Source organism: Carassius carassius, chromosome 28, assembly GCF_963082965.1.
Source record: "Carassius carassius chromosome 28, fCarCar2.1, whole genome shotgun sequence".
Taxonomy (NCBI): domain Eukaryota; kingdom Metazoa; phylum Chordata; class Actinopteri; order Cypriniformes; family Cyprinidae; genus Carassius; species Carassius carassius.
Genome location: NC_081782.1, coordinates 16,346,027 through 16,363,376, shown reverse-complemented (window position 1 = coordinate 16,363,376; position 17,350 = coordinate 16,346,027). Strand labels below are relative to the sequence as shown.

The 17,350-nt window shown below is 35.0% G+C and overlaps 1 protein-coding gene across 15 annotated transcripts in view; it reads right to left on the bottom strand.

The window, feature by feature from the left end:
• phldb1b (pleckstrin homology-like domain, family B, member 1b) overlaps nt 1-17,350 on the bottom strand; it is a 75,996-nt gene that overhangs the window by 46,542 nt on the left and 12,104 nt on the right. For 12 of the 15 annotated variants that reach the window (XM_059514623.1, XM_059514616.1, XM_059514627.1 and 9 more), the window contains exons 2-4: nt 13,383-13,481; nt 8,547-8,670; nt 7,391-7,561 (exon numbers count right to left, since the gene is read on the bottom strand). In XM_059514623.1, the coding sequence (XP_059370606.1) occupies nt 7,391-7,561; nt 8,547-8,670; nt 13,383-13,481 (394 nt within the window). Of the gene's footprint in view, nt 1-6,425; nt 6,803-7,390; nt 7,562-8,546; nt 8,671-13,382; nt 13,482-14,601; nt 14,729-17,350 lie in introns of those variants that run through there. The other 3 variants (XM_059514620.1, XM_059514631.1, XM_059514629.1) reach the window with 3 other exon arrangements.

Sequence of the window (17,350 nt, the reverse complement as noted above, 5' to 3'; positions counted from 1 at the left end):
CCACGTATGTATACATTTACATTGTAATCTCATGCAAAATAAAATATAAAAAATGTATAGATTTTTAAACCCTGTTCTACTTCGCTATCGCCACCATATCAGTCAATATTAGTGATTTAAAATAATAATAATTAAAAACAAAAAAAACATTCTAATCTTAATCCCTGCTACACAAAACAATGCATAAAATAGTTATTTTGCTATATTAAACTTCCAGAGTTTATCTGGCCAATCACCGTATTTATTCAAGGTAGGTAAAGGTCTCATGGAAACCTTTCCAGCCGGAGCAGATGTGTGATGAATGCGGAGTGCCAGATGCCCTTTTGTTCCAGGCAGAACATTTGATTACCCCTCAGGTTCTGACAAGGCCAGGTACGATTAGAGCACACAAAGAAAACTAAGATCCTCTGTAGCAAACTAAATCATGTGCTTAAGTTGTATTCTCAAATAGACATGTTTTCTTTCATGTTGTTACTAAATAGAAGAATGAGGATTGTTAACTGATGATTCTTGTTGTCAGAAAAAGACTCTTCTTGGATTGTTCAAGTTTTGACATGCTCTGCTTGCACATTCAAAATTTGGCGATACAAAACAAGCAAATGAAAATACACAAAACACGTGTTAAACAGAGAGTTATAGTAGTGTTTTAATTAACAGACTTGTTTGTATGCTTGCTCATAAAATGTTTTATTTGAAATAACAGTATATTGAGGTCTGTGGTGTTAACCACATCAGCGAGACGTCCTGTTTTTTGTTTTTTTTTGCCTTGCCTTGCCTTGCCGAAATCATATTTGAGTGTTTTTACACACAATAACTGTGGCATCCGCTGCATCAGCACGATCTGCCGACCAGCTCAAACATTATTGACAAGCAGCATCACCAAATAACAAACTCACATGCCACAGCAGCTTTACTGGCTTCTTATTTATTGCTACATGCATTGTGCTCAGATTAGTCTTTATCTATCATTTAGTATCTATCTATCTATCTTTATATCTATCTATCTTTATATCTATCTATCTTTATATCTATCTATCTATCTATCTATCTATCTATCTATCTATCTATCTATCTATCTATCTATCTATCTATCTATCTATCTATCTATCTATCTATCTATCTATCTATCTATCTATCTATCTATCTATCTATCTATCTATCTATCTATGAGGAGAGCCCTGCATTGTTTTAGTTGAGATTTACTGATCCACCATGTGGAAACCAGCCGAAAACAACAGTGTGCAGACCTCAAATGAGCTCCAGACCTCAGCTCAGACTGCAATTCGATCAATACACAGCAGGAAAAGACCTTAGCATCTTTACCCTTAAGAGCTAAGAGGAAACTATTTGAACCATCATTACCAGTCAGGGATATTTCAGCTGACTTTATGTATATCAGTTCAAGGTAAAGGTTCAAACCAGAAGTGGCTGAAAACTATTGTAAGCTTTTATCATTGCATAATTTCACAGAAACGCGTAGTTCCTATTATACAGAGAACAGTGGGATATCAAAAGTAATGTTTCTGTTTATGTGTGGCAGAAAGTGTGTTTAGAAGCTAAAACTGAAGAAGAAAAATAGCTTGCAGTAAACAACCAACCTGCATTTTAGCACTTTTGGTGTCAGTAAAAATCCATTCGATTTCCTCAGATTGGCCACTACAGCGCCACAGAGGTTGATGGATTTACCCACAATGCTAAGTAAAGAGTCTGGAAGTAGATTTATGAAGTGCAGCGATAGAGGGTAATCTAGCACATCAGACAACACTACAGCACACAAGGGAAAATACATGAGCCAAGAATTACACCTGCTGAGGAGGGAAACTATCTATCGATCTACGCTCCTGCTGCCAGCAGCTAGTGAGGGCCGACAATTTACAATATTCAAAGAAACCTATATTGTACTTGAAAGGAGTGTTCATGAACGCCAAGCACACAAACCGTCCAGTCAGAGATGATTCTGTTCTGATGGGGGCACTGAGTTTGGAAATGTAATAGTGGGAAAATCCAAAGATAAACATGGACTGTGTTTATAGACAGCCCTTCTCTCTCTGTCAGTCATTATGGATAATCTAAACACAGATACTTTTGGTGGAAGTTAAGAAGTTATGAGTTCCTATTTACGTGCTGCCCATTGCCACAGGTATGGATGTGCTATCATGGTGCTTTCAATCAAGTCCTTTTAACCCATTTATAAACAGAGGTACTGTATATAGACTAACTTAGTACAAACACTATGTTACTGTACTTAAATACAGTAGCCTACATCTATACCTTACTCAAGTATAAATATGTTGTAAAAAATACTTTTAGTTAAAAATAATGAACTAACAAAACTTAATTTAGTGTATTAAATATTCCTATTTCAACACCACTGCTGTGCATCTGCAGCCACTTTGTATTACCACAGAAATATTGCTAAAACAAAGTATAAAGCATACCGATGACTAATTTTTACATTTCTATTGAAATAAGACACATTTGCCAGAATGGTGTGGCATGCTCTGAAGTGACAGAACCACTAAATAACCTCTCCTTGTCATAAATGTCATACTCAGAAAAGCATGACTAAGAGCTATTTTGTAATCAATTGCATGAGGCTATTTGCAAGAAGACAGGCCTCACTGCTGAATGACAAAGAGTGGGGAGAGGCGCGTGAATCTGGATAGCACAGCAGGAGAGTGGCTGTTCCCCATGCATGGCCCGTGTCCCCGACATTAATCAGAGAGATTGATTGCCCACCGCTCTCAGATGAAGTGTTCCTCTACAACAACCATAACTGCACTCTGAGAAGACAAACTCATTAAAGAAAGTGAGGTGTATCCATGCCAAAATCACCTGAGAAGTAATAAAGGACATAGCAGTGAAGGTTATTATTTATTTATTTAATTTTTATAATAAAGGTTTGCACTTTCTTTACTAAAGCTTATCATTCCATCATCTTATTTAGCTTTGTACAAGTTAAAACATTTTTTGAATTTATACTATATTATTAATTTTGTATTTATTTTATTAAAAACATCTAAATACATTTCATACAGTGTATTTAAATACATTATTATATTTTGTACAATATATTATCTATATGCACAATTTATTATTTATATGTATAACATCATTAGAATTATTTAGAACTATATGTAATACAATGTAATTAAAGGCACAATATGTAAATTTTCTTCTTTAAAAATAGCAGAAATCACTATATCTATGTTATATATATTTTTTAGTTGTGTACTTACATTATCCCGACAGTTTCCACAAACTTTACAATCCGGAGAAAATTATAGTTTAATTAGAAGACACGGCACGTTTCTTTATTTCCGTTTTGTCGCCCGTCTATGGCGTCATATAAACTTTGACCCCTCTAGTTTATCTAACTTCCTGCGGAACCGCCAAATACAAAGGTGAACAGAAGAAAAGAAGGGACAAAGAAGAAAAAGTAGTAGCTAGCCTTGATTGAGAGTATTATATTTTATATTTATATTGTTTATATTCATATTTATACCTCAATCAATAACTTAGTTATGGATCATGATTATGCTTTGCCTGCATGTTCTGTGAAGCGCAAACGTACGGGTGAAATAAATGACCCGAGAAGGTTTTGGGACAAGAGAAGAAACAAGACACGGGTAAATATTGGAGTTGCATTTCCAAGATAGAGAGAGCTTCATGACAAGCTGAAACTACAGAGAGATGTTTGCATTCTAATAAACAGGTATGCACCCATTCAGCTAACTATATCTATCCGTATATTTTGTGAAACGATGATGTCTTGTGTAAAACGCAGACGGACTAGCTCTCATTTATAGTATAATGTAAATCCACATTTGTTCTATTTCTAGCTGGAAAAAGTTGCTTCAAATGCAGTTCACTATCTTGTTCGATATCATAGTATAAACGTAATTATAATTATTAACAAAAGGCGACCGTGTTTTTTTAACATATATTACTACTAGCTAGATGGAATATTGATTTGATAGGGGTCTGATAATTCATATATATCTCCGTTCGAAAAGACGTGATAGTCAAAATACTAAGTTAGAATGAGTGAGAAATGTGGGGAGTGACAGAGCGCGTGTTCCAATGAACAACAACTCCCATGAGCCTACGCTCTTTCCCGACGTCATCAAAGTACGTCTTTTGTTATTATTTTGATTGAGTGACCCCTGGTGGCCAAAAATCCCATACTGTACGTTTAAGTATTATTGTTAATTCTTAAGTTTAAAAATATAATATTTAATTGAATAGATTTTTTTCCAATATTGTAATATATATATATAATTTAAATAAATTATTATATATTATGTCCAATATATTACTTATATGTTTTTATAACAATATATAAAATAATTAAATAATATTATTGTTATTATTGAATTTAACATAAATGAATTATATATAATATATAATATTACACAAAATGATTCTCAATATTGAATTTATTATATATAATGTATCTAAATGCATTAAATACGCTAAACGGTTGGGGTATATCATATTAAATACAATGTATTTAAATAATATATTTAAATATTATAAATGTATACTATTTAAATACATTGTTAAACAATATTTAAAAAGTTTTTTATAAGTTATGTGTGACATTTGTTTGTAATGGTGTCCTCTGAGAAACCAAATACTGTATAAAAATTTTTCTTTATTTTCTTTATATATATATATATATATATATACTGTATATATAGAATCTATCTTTACCGTTCAATGTTAAGTGTGTATTATGAGCTAGAAAAATACTCAGGGTCTTTTAGACCCAATAAAGAACATGAGGCTTAATAAAAAGTACCAGCTTTCTAAAATGTTTAAAAATGCCTGTTCTCTTCATTTTCTAACACATGAAACCAGTACAAAAACAGATGACCTTTCTGTAGCACCATCCCAGTGGTGCATCACAGATACAGTGTGAAGAGTTCAAATTTCTTCTAAAAAAAACACCAGTGACGAAAATATCTTTGTGCAACCAGTTCTTCATCTTGACTTGTTATATCACAGGGATGAAAAGGGTTGCATATAAAGTTTGGTTATTTTTGACAGATCTATTCACTCTATTCACTCTCCAAAACCACAGAAAACCGAGCAGTAAAGATCTGCCTCACACATTTTCAGTAAAAATAGTGCTGGATCTGTGTCAAACCCATTGCATAAATTATTCCATTATAGTTTAGATCTCAGTAAAGCTGGCAGGACATAGAATGTGGTGAGTCCCGGGTCTCAAACCGTTCCAACAGAAAGCACAGTGATGTGAACAGTAGAAAGAAGACGTCAAGACAGAGAAAAGAACGCACAACGGTTGCCACGGTACTCAGTTTTACTGCGCCTGGAAAGGTCAAAAACCTAAGCAAACCAGTATTTCATTCTAACCCTTACCCAATTCGACACATTCCAGAAAGCATGTGGCTCACATCCATAAGTGATGCACCTTGTGTGTGCAGAAGATAAAAATAAAAACGATTTATATCTTGTGAAGGCTGTGAAAATGCATTGTAATGGATCATTCTGTATGCAAAATGTGCATGCCTTGGACAAGACATGGGCAAACCTCTCTTGAGCAGATGCACGACATGATACTTAAAGCAGAATAATAAGGAAAAATCCCCTTATCTTTCCCTGAACTCTTCCTGCAGGGTTGCCAATATACGTTGAGGACAAATAAAAGCGTGTGTGGATAGTCAGACTGAGCAAACAGTGTGTGGAGAATGAGGAAGAGCTGCATAGAAACAGCATTAGCAGCACTCTTGGGTCACATTGACCAGGAATAGAAGTGTAACTCTATACACACACTCATGCCCCTGCCAACATGCAAGAGAAAACCTCTCTGCAAGATCTGCACTGGTTTATTGTGGGCTATGCACCCTGTGTATAGACATATTATGATGATATTTTATTTATGTCAGTGTATTTATATTTACCTTGCTCCTATAACTCATGTGTAACTGGTTTTGTTTTAAGATTTATTTTAAAAGAAGTCTCAAATGCTCACTAAGTCTGCATTTTTTTTGTTTAAAATTGCTGTAAAACAGTAATATTATTACAATTTCAAATAGCTCTTTTCTATTTGAATATACTTTAATATTTTAATTATTCCTGTGATGCAAAGCTGACCCCCCCCCCCCTCCATCTTCAGTGTCACGTGATCCTTTGAAAATCATTTGAATATGCTGATTTGATAAAAAAATTAAAACAAATAAAAAAAAATATTCAAAATAATGTGCTGCTTAATATTTTTATTAAAACCGTGAACTTACAAGATTTGTTGATGAATAGAAAGTTCAAAAGAAGAAGTATATTTTTAAATAGAAATCTTTTAAATAGAAACTTTCTCAACAGTGAGCTTGTGTCTGTTGTTTTAAAATACCTTTTTCGAATATTCACACCAAAACAAATGTATTAGGTCCTCATACACTTACTTTTAAATCCAAACGGTCAACTTCCCACTCCATCTGTAGGCAACATCCTATCTCTTCAATTAAATGGGAAAGCACATGGTTTTATACTACAGCTGTAGCATGCAGAGACTGCCTTGCTTTGTCGTACTAAATCCTTTGTTCATAGAGTATCCATCAGTTATTCCGCATGCTTTAATGGATTTCTTTATCGTTAACTTGAAATAAGTGTCGACCGTACGCAGTCGTAGTAAGGAGGCTCTCACAATAAACCATATATCTCCAGTCACAGAAACATAATCCTGTCCAGCGAATGGCAACCCAGAGGTGCTGTATTGTATCCGAGCACTTCTGAAGTCAGTGAACCCCTGCAAGCTCTCGTAGTGATGGGTGGTAAAGTTGAACAGCTGTCTCTGTCACTGGTGCAACTAATTTCCCTCTCAGATAAGGGATGGGGAAAGGAGGAGGTGTAATTGCTCACCCCTGAGTCAGAGCCTCCAATCTCCGCAGGTCGGGTGGTGGTGTGTGTGTGTGTGGGGGGGGTCTGTTCTGTTTCAGTTTTGCATTTAACATTCTTTCCACAGGTTCCTGCTCTTTTATGACTCTACACATAAGCTATAAGATAATAAAAATCATGGGTTGGGCTAAATGAGGCTCTTAATCTGAACATCAAACTGAATATTTCAGAGCAAACGTATCGAACAATAGTGAAACACTAGAAGCTGGCACAATGACGATTACCCAAAACACACCCCTCCCCCCAACATGTTTAGTCAAATTGTTCCCTCAGACAAAAGACACTGAGGAGAGGCGGACTTTCTTTCGGTTTGGGTGCATTGATGCCCTTTCATAAGAGATTTTACACTTAAGAGTCATGTTTGAATTTTAATATTGCTGATGCTGAAGAAAACAATGACGGATATTCTTGGCTGACGATCTGAAGGATTTAACTTTTGTAAATGTAGGAAAGGTGAAATGTGGTTGTTTACCTTGAGACAGGCGCACAGGTTTGGTGACCGGTAGCCCGTCCATGCTACACTGGTTTCCACAGGGGTGCAGCGTGATGAGTCCTGCCTTGTTTTCTATGAAGCAGTGCTGAGCAACAATCCCTGGGCCCTGGATGTTGATGTCCATGGCTCCGTGACCCAGAGTGGTCTTTCCTAAAACAAACAACCCCCACAGGATGTTGATTTCAAAGATTGTTTGCTCTCAGACAACATGTCCTACGTTTCTGATTGCAAAGTTACTCAGGTGAAGTTAGCAGTCAATGAAAAGCCAGGCAATTTTTTTTACATTTATTTATGTTCAAAGGACTTTTTAAGTTTTTGAAAGAATAAAATAAAATAAAATAAAATGTTGTAATTGGATGTTGGATGTTGTAAGAGGACAGATTGTAATATCAATAGAAACCATCTTTCAGTGTGTGATGCCTATAATGTTAAATTAAACTGAGCTAATTCGGTGATGTTGGCCTGCTTTTTGTCAGTGAGAACCACATTCCTCACCCCGCTTCCCATCTGCCCCCATCCACCCTCATCTGTTATCAGGCCTGAGATAAAAGCCTGTGACCGTAGAGGAATCACACAAGCTAGCATATCAGTTTATAATACTTATACACTACACAGTGATAAATACACAGAGATAAATTAAATAAGCATTCAAAAACCTCTTCTCTCATGCCCTTTTCATAAGGTAATTTCTCAGTGCCTTCATGATAATTCCATGTGTCTCTGAGGAATTCAGACAGATGGACACTGTTAAGAGAGACACTGGTATGAATGGCTGGTCAGTGTCAGAAAAAGTAAGTATGTTGAGATGAAGGTGGGTGGTTAATGAAGGAAGGGGCTTCTCTAATTAAAAGAGGGTGTTTTTAAAGACCCCATGGTGCTTTATGAGTCGGGTTGCTGACTTTACAATCCCAGCACAGAGGTGACACAGGGGATTTGACCATCTGTGTATATTGGTATTATATAAAGATTTGTGTTTCTTCCCATACAATAGCATTATTGGAACATATTTACAGAATTTTCCACTTTTTATTTACCAAAAATTTGTAACACCACAAACCTTTCGAAAAAGTCCACTGAAGTCTAAATATAATAATGCAATTAATATAAATATATAATCTTATAATAATAATCTTACCTTGAGGCAGGGGTAAGAAGGTGATGGCTGTACTGAGACGGCCACTTCCTAGACTGACCAAATGCGGGCGCTCTGCTTGGACCTTCAGGGCTTTCCCAGTCTCAATCAAATCCAGTGGAGTGCTCTAAAAAAAAGAAAAGTATTCACTCTAGCATGAAAAAGTACTTTGGCGTCACATGGTGACATACACCTACTGATTTTCTAATACTATATATTTGGATATACTACTCTTTTTGCATATTGTTTTTTGCATAGTATATAGGGAAATAGGCATTTTTGGACACAGCAAGGCTTTTAAAGATTTGATTTTCATTTAATATTGACTTAAATTTTAGTGACACAAAGCTACTATTGCCTCAGAGGACATACTTTCTCTGGTCCCCATCCTTTTTTGCTGTATGGGAGAGAGCAGCATGAACGCTCTTCAAAACATCTGCTTTTATGATACACAGAAGAAAGAAGGTCATACAGGTTTGGAATGACACGAGGGTGAGTAAATGATACCGAAACATTTTAAAATTTTACTGTATTTAAAGAGGGGGCCTCAGCAACCTTTCAAGATGGCCTTAATATGACTTAAAATACCTTGGTTTGAACATTCTGTTGACAATAAGTAAAACTGCATTTTCAATACATGTCAAGTTCTGGAATTCATGGCAACTTCCATTGGCCAAGGCCCCCATGAGGCCGTTACACTGACATGTCAATCAACCAATCCCAGTTCGCTTTGTTCATTGTCATGATTCGAGGCATGAAAATGTCGCTACAATAACAGACCTGTGTGTAAAACTCATATTTTAAAGATTCTATGCCATAACTTTAAATATTTCACATACTTTTGAAAATCCAGTGTTTAGTCGATCCTGATAAGCGCTTGTTGTCACAGTTGTAAACACTATGGCTTTATTCTTTCGTGAGCGGGTTTGGCATCACGGTATCTTTGTTTCCAGGCGGATTGTTAAAGAACGCGACACACATTTCTCGCGGAAATCCTGTAGAATTCAACCAATCCAATGACGACTTTGACACTCCTGAAGTGTTCCACTTTTGTGTCCCGTATGCATCAGACATTTAGCCAATGGTCCGTGGGTGTGACGTCTGAGGCTGAGACTACATGTCTACTAACTCTCATTAGAGTATTAGTAGACTGTCTGATTAATATCTGCTATCTTTATTGTGATGGTCTCCAAACATACATTCTACTTGCTATCAGTAACTCTGCAAGTACATCAACTCTTTCTAACCCTAACCCTATCAGTCTACTAATACTCTACCAACACTCTACTGAGAGCTAATAGATATGTAGGTGCAAACTTATAGTCAACATAAGGGCCCTATAATACCCTCGGCGCAATGCAACGCAAGGAGCAGCGCAAGTGTGTTTGCTAGTTTCAGTCCAGCGCCATTCGCATTTTCCCGTCCAGTGTCACGTCGTTTAATTAGCAAATGCATTTGCGCCCATTTGTGCGCCCATGGGCATGCTGGTATAAAAGAGAGGTGTGTTCAGGCACATTGCTGGCGCAATGCTATTTTAAGGAGCTGGAAACAGACTGTGCTAAAGACCAACTCAAACCTTGTCTAAAGTCTGGCGCAATCTTTGTTATTTAAAGAGCGTGTTAGTAGGTCCGCAATGCGCGTACATGCTGCTTATTAAACACAGGGATGCACAGCAGCCCACAAACATGCCAAATATAAAAAATTAAAGGATAGCAATGCATAAAAATAGACTATGTTTGACAGGAGCAATATGCAATATGCAAGTGTGTCACCGGCCTAAGGCTTTCAAAAGGCATCACGCGGCATCACTACAACTAGGAAAAAAACGATTGTAATTCAAACGCAGCTCCTGTCGGCATTTAAACACACCTTTGCTCTTAATTCCGATCGGACCAACACAATAACGAAATCTGAGCAGGTCTAAAAACTGAAACTGTTGATGCTGCAACTTAACAATTTGGAAAAGTTATATATATATTTTAAATATGAGCAGGCCTACAAGCTTGGATTGGTAATGCTGCACTGTAATCATAGTTATTTATTTATATTTTTCATTATATTTTATTATATGATATTGGTTTAAGACTGAGAGTATTTTATTTAGTGGAGAACTTTGCAGCAGTATTTTATTTCCTGTTCTTTTTTTATTTTATATATATTTTATTTAAAAAAGGGTAAACAAATTGTTTAAAAAAGTTTATAGTAATAAACAACCTGCAGTTTAACGTTTGCATTTCTTTCCCTTACTGTACCGAAAATGAACCGAACCGTGACTTTAAAACCGAGGTACGTACCGAACCGTGATTTTTGCCTACCGTTACACCCCTAATATATATATATATATATATATATATATATATAGTACAGACCAAAAGTTTGGACACACCAATCGAGATGGTTTAGGGGTGAGCTGGACTGCAGACAGAAGGCAAAAGGGCCAACAAGTGCTAAGCATCGCCCGGGGAACTCCTTCAAGACTGTTGGAAGACCATTTCAGGTGACTACCTCTTGAAGCTCATCAAGAGAATGCCAAGAGTGTGCAAAGCAGTAATTAAAGCAAAAGGTGGCTACTTTGAAGAACCTAGAATATGACATTTTCAGTTGTTTCACACTTTTTTGTCATGTATATAATTCCATATATAATTCCACATGTGTTAATTCATAGTTTTGATGCCTTCAGTGTGAATCTACAATTTTCATAGTCATGAAAATAAAGAAAACTCTTTGAATGAGAAGGTGTGTCCAAACTTTTGGTCTGTATATATATTTGGTCTCGCCAACCGTTTTTCTGTCGTTAAAATAGCAAAAGTGGATTTGGACAAGCCCTGAGTGCACCTCCGCCGTGCACTTTACACTGGAACGACATGAGGGTGAGTAATTAATGACAGTTTTCATTTTACCGTAGATAACTCAGAATATTATTAGGCCTCTCAGTTCAAAAAGGTTGAAAACCACTGCTTTAAATGTCTGTCTGATCTAAGAAGCAAAAGCCATTGTGCTGGTGAAATACATCATAAATATAGTGAGTCAACACATACGTCAGCTAAAATTGCCCACAATGATTTAATATTTCATAACAAGAAGTTCCAAAGTAGTGATTCAAGCTGAGCTCTCTGCAGGCGCTGAGTGCTCATCTTACTATTCTCTTCAGCCCTAGTGAGAGAAGTGCCTTCAGTCACATCTTGAGAGTAGACCTCTGTGGAAACTTAAAGACTCAGCATGGGGGCAGTTGTCATGGCAACAATGTGAAATGGTAATGACTGGGAGGGGAAACTGTACCCTGTAATTCCAACATCATCATAGAAATTAGCTGAATCCATCAGATTATTTTGCTATTAAATTCTGTTCAAGGCACAATCATGATATGCAGATGTGCACAGGATTCTATTTTGCCCAGGTTTATTGCAATATAGGCATATTATTTTTAATCATGCAGCTGCCTTCTAGATAATTGCTGTTCACCCACCTTCCCAAACATCCACTAAAGACATATTATCACCTCAGGGCTGTGGTATACTGTTGGGTTTAGGATAAACTCAACTGCTTAAACAAGATTAGCAGTAGGCAATTCTTGTAATCGGTTAAAGCTTACGGGATGTGAGTGAGAGATGATCATTGTGTTTTATAAAGAAACCATCAACACATCTGCCATAGATTATCTACTACTACAGTGAGAAATCCACATAGATGTGGCAGCCATGTTGAAGCAGAAGGTAATGATGGTAATGATACCTCCGAGGGTGTGTTTCATACTTTGTCTGTCACCTCATATCACGAACACTCATCCTTGACAGTCAGACAAAAGCTTGCACACTGAAGCTGTGTTGAACAAAGGTGTTGCTATCAGAACTGGATTTACCCTCTGACTGTCATGCAATGTGTAAAAAAACAGTAATTAGAGGAGGAAAGAGAAAGTACCTTTCTACCTCTATGAGCTTCTACTTCTTTTTTGCTAATATTTTGCTTATTAAATAAAAACTATGAATAAAAAACAAGAAATAAAAGAAAGTGCTTGTAATACCAAGTTTCAAGCATTGTTCAAATAAGTACAAGCTAGACAGGGAGATGCTAAAGAAAAGAGAGAGAGAAAAATAAATCAATAAATTATAATAAATTATAAAATAAATTATGTATATATATATATATATATATATATATATATATTAGGATGAAGTCCTAAAAAATATTGTGATATAAAAAACTATTTAAAATAATGTTTTTATTATTATTATTATTATTTTAATATACTTTAAAATAATAAACCATTTATATATGTATATGTTCATATGTGTGAATATGTGATACTTTTTTCAGGATCCTTTGGTGTATAAAATGTTACAAAGAACAGCATTTATTCAAAATATATATCTAAAAAAAAAAAAATCTGTCCCCAAACTTCTGAACGGTAGTGTATATTGTTATCAAAGATTTTAACATTATAAATGCTTTATTGTCACTTCTGAAATAAGTAAATTGTTTATAAAGTTGTATATACTGTATACACATAATGCACAAATCTGTAATAAGTCTTCAGCTCCAGATGTATACCACATTATTATTATTATTATTAGTAGTAGTAGTAGTAGTTATTCCCATGTCATATATGTATGTGTACTGTATATATATGTATGTACCAACAGTTCCTGAAAAACTACAACAAATTTCCTGTGTGTTTTCACACACTTGGCAACTAAAAGCTCATTCTGATTCTGATCAATGTAATGCTCACTTGCTTAATAAAAGCATTACTGTATGTATTATTTTCCTAATAAACACCCCAACAAACAACGCTATATACATAAAATGTTGTCACATGTGGTAATTAAAGTTTGATCTTACCTGGAGCACTTGATGCAACTGATGTCTACTGGTAAGATTTTGGTTCAAACTATCCATGGCCAGCGTGTTTTCACTTACTCGCTCAGGGACATGAGAATCCTGCCAGAGAAAAGAAAACAGTGCTGAAACAACCTTATGAATCTTATCAAATGAATAACGTTTATAATATCCATCAATATCTTTTACTCAGTTTTCTTAAATAGGTTCGTTTTTATACAACAGCTCAAACGTTCCGCACTATTACTTTATTTGTGTTAAATGAGATATGTTCAAACAGGTTTGTGGTTTTGTGGCTGAACTGTCCATTTTTAGGGATACTGTACATGCTTACATAAGTGAATATATTCTCTTTAACTGGTGTCTCTTCTATTGTAGATGACAACTAAGCTGGTCAAGTGTCTTCAGTACATACAATAGTGCAAGTGGGAGAAATGCAGCCTCCGGCATTCCCCGTCTGCATCCTCAGCTGACTCACTGCCCCGATGAATAGAGTCTGCGCTCACACAAATGGCATTTGGAAACAGATAACACTGATTTACCCCGTCGGCCCAGCTTACACTGACTCTCACCAGTCGTGAGCTGCCTTTTCCTCTGAGACACACAGACAGACCTTCCTGCCCTGACATTCCTGTGCTCTTGCTCAATGTGCCGTCTTTGAGTTCCACCACATCACAATGACTCCAATGGCTAAGTTCGTACATTAACCTGTTAGCTAGTCACATACAGAATTATGTCATGCACATGGTCACACTTTATTTTAAGGTCCAATTCACAAACCATTAACAAAAACCTTTGCCTCAGTAAACTCCTATTTGCTGCTTACTGATAGTTAGTAAGGTAGTTACTGAAACTGAAATGTTCTTTGGGGAACTAAATTTGTTTTGTAATGCTGTCTACAATGGATGTGACGTGACCACTGATCTACTACTGATCTATTGAGATTGGAGAAGAAGGCTGAAGAATTTAAATGTAACACAAACCTAACCTTTTAATACTTGAAACCACTTCACCTGAACAAACTGACCCGTGCATTATTCAAAAACTTGATCTACAAAGTAGCCTAAATTGCCAGCACATTAAATTCTGTTGAGGTTTTAAAAATGTAACAACCAGTAGCATAAAGAGAGCATGCATCAAGAAAAAAAGAAAAAAAAGGAGATAAGCAACAACTTGCTTTCTATTTAAAATGTGAAATAGGAAACACATTATACACATTTACCTTATTCCAGTTGTCCAAAAAGCACAACGCCTCCATTTCTAAGCATTAAATATAGTTTATACTACTATATCAAAGTCCCTGATGTCTTACTAGGCTATCTTCTGCCTCTCTCCCTCTACATCTTCATTTAGAGGATAAATGTTCCTATTCAAAACAGCATGGACCTGTCTGTACTTGCTGCTTTGAACTAAACCCCACATTCCTGCCTGTCGTCTACAGCCCTGATAACAGATGTCAGTGCTCTGGTCAATAAAAGGATGGAGCTTTATAAAAGAGAAAAGAAAGACGACGAATTACAGAGAAGAGAGGAAGTTTAACAAGTTGAAGCAAACACAAGAGGGTAATAATGGAAGTATATGTCATCTGGGAAATATACAAAGACTGACTATGAGAGGCAGACAGACAGAAGATCCGACAGATTGAGATTGGGTTTGATCACACTCCAAAACTCTGTTATTGCCACATGCCTCTAAACTCATCAAAGCCGATTTGCACGATCTAAGAGGCAGTGAGTCCCATTTCCCTACTAGTGGCTTTATCTGGAATTTGATTCTGTTCCAAATTGCACACGCTCACACATTATCAGACCCAACAATGTGAGGGACAGCACATTTTTCCAGTATGCAGCATAAAGGCTGTTATTGTCTCTCTTCAGTGTGCACGGATGGGAATAGACGCTCTCTGTGGATGCTGCACCCTGCCTGAAGAGTGCAATGGAAAAAGATGAAGAGATGCGGTCGAGTGAAGGCATGCAGTCTGGTTAGCTGTGAACTGATTCCAGACTGTAGCTCATCTGCAACTAAATGAAGAAACAAATCATGGGTTCAGAGCCAGGCCTCTAGAGATTATTTTCCTTAATGATGTATCAGTGTATGTTTTCCACAAGTGTATGTCTGTTTTTTCCAGTAAAACGATTAAAACATCCTAAAAAAACCTTGTCACCTTGAGTAGTTATAATATTATAACTTAATAATATTATATTATATTACTGTTTCTCATTTGTATCATCAAATTTGTTGTGATTTATGCTTAAAACAATTGGTAAAAATGTGTCAATATGAATCTTTTTTTCAGTTGATTGTTTATGTTGCCCAGTAAACATTTTAAAACAACCTTGAAATTAATTTACTTCAAAAAACAAAAACAAAAAAATGCATTAGAACTTGCCTTAATTAGAAAATATTTCTGGCATTAAGTAATTTAATTTGTTTATATTATATTATATTATATTATATTATCTGTTTCAATCCCTATTATCACCATAATCAAATTTACTGAGGTTAATGTTTAAAATATTAAAAAGTCTATAAAACAAACTTAATTCAACATCTATTCTATTGATATTTCTATGTTTTGCAATTTAGTAGCAAAATTGCATAAAACAAGACGTTTTATCTTTAGTTTTTTATATTATATTATATTATATTATATTATATTATATTATATTATATTATATTATGTAATATTATATTATATTATATTATATTATATTATATTATATTATATTATATTATATTATATTATATTATATTATATTATATTATATTATATTATATTATATTATATTATATTATATTATATTACAGTTTATGTCTCAGTTATTATTCTTACACATCGTCATCAGATTTAAGCCATAAAATATTTTTTTAAATAAGGTAATAAAAATTAACTTAGTTCAAAATATACTATTTTTAAAAAGTAAAATTTCAGAGTAAAATTGTTTAAATAAGTATGGCAAAACCTTTTTTTTCTTCTTTTTTTCACAGTAGAAGTGTTCTTTCAAACTTTTTCAGGCCCTGATGCTTGCTTTCATAACACTTAAGTGTCAAGTTTAGAAGAGACGTTGGATCATTCTGAAAGGCAGATGACACAACATTCAGCTCTTCCAAATGACAGCCCTGTGGGCTGGAACGAGGCCATGGATTAATGGTAGACACATCTCTGAATGGAAAGACATGGTGGTGGTTTTTGGAATGTAGATGTTCCACCACATGTGATCCACTCTCTCATACATATTGCTGAGGTTCGTTTAAAGGATTTCCCTTCCAGATAATACTCTGTATGCTAAAGGAGAAGAACTTTGTAATTGGTTTATAAGAGAGTGAGGAAATGTGGTGAAGACGCTTGCAGCGAGTCCTGGCTGTTGAAAGGTAATAACAGCTTTCTAGTTCCTGCCTTGAGGCACAGTGGATTATTCATCAGTGGAATTTCAGCTAGGCTTGAAAGTACAGGGACAGAGAGAGAGAGAAAGGGGGAGATGATGAGCTTTTTCAATAGTATGGTTTCATCTGCAAGCTCCCTGCTCCGAGACCTCCACCTGGTGGTAAAGCTCTGCTCTAATACTGTACTTCTCAAAAATGAATCTCTTTTGATACAGGGGCATGGAGAGATGGAGAAAACACTGCTGACTGCAACATAATAAAATATGGTGATATAAATATAAATAAGAAGAAGAAGAAGAAAAAGAAGAAGAATTAATTTTAATATAAAAAAGATTTTATGACATATTTTTAATATTATGTTATATATAATATATGTATATTATATATCATATTATGGTATATATAATATATTGTAAAATAATATAATAACTATAACTATAACTATATATATATATATATATATATATATATATATATATATATAATAATACACAAATCTTAAAATAATGTTATATTATATTATATTATATTATATTATATTATATTATATTATATTATATTATATTATATTATATTATATTATATTA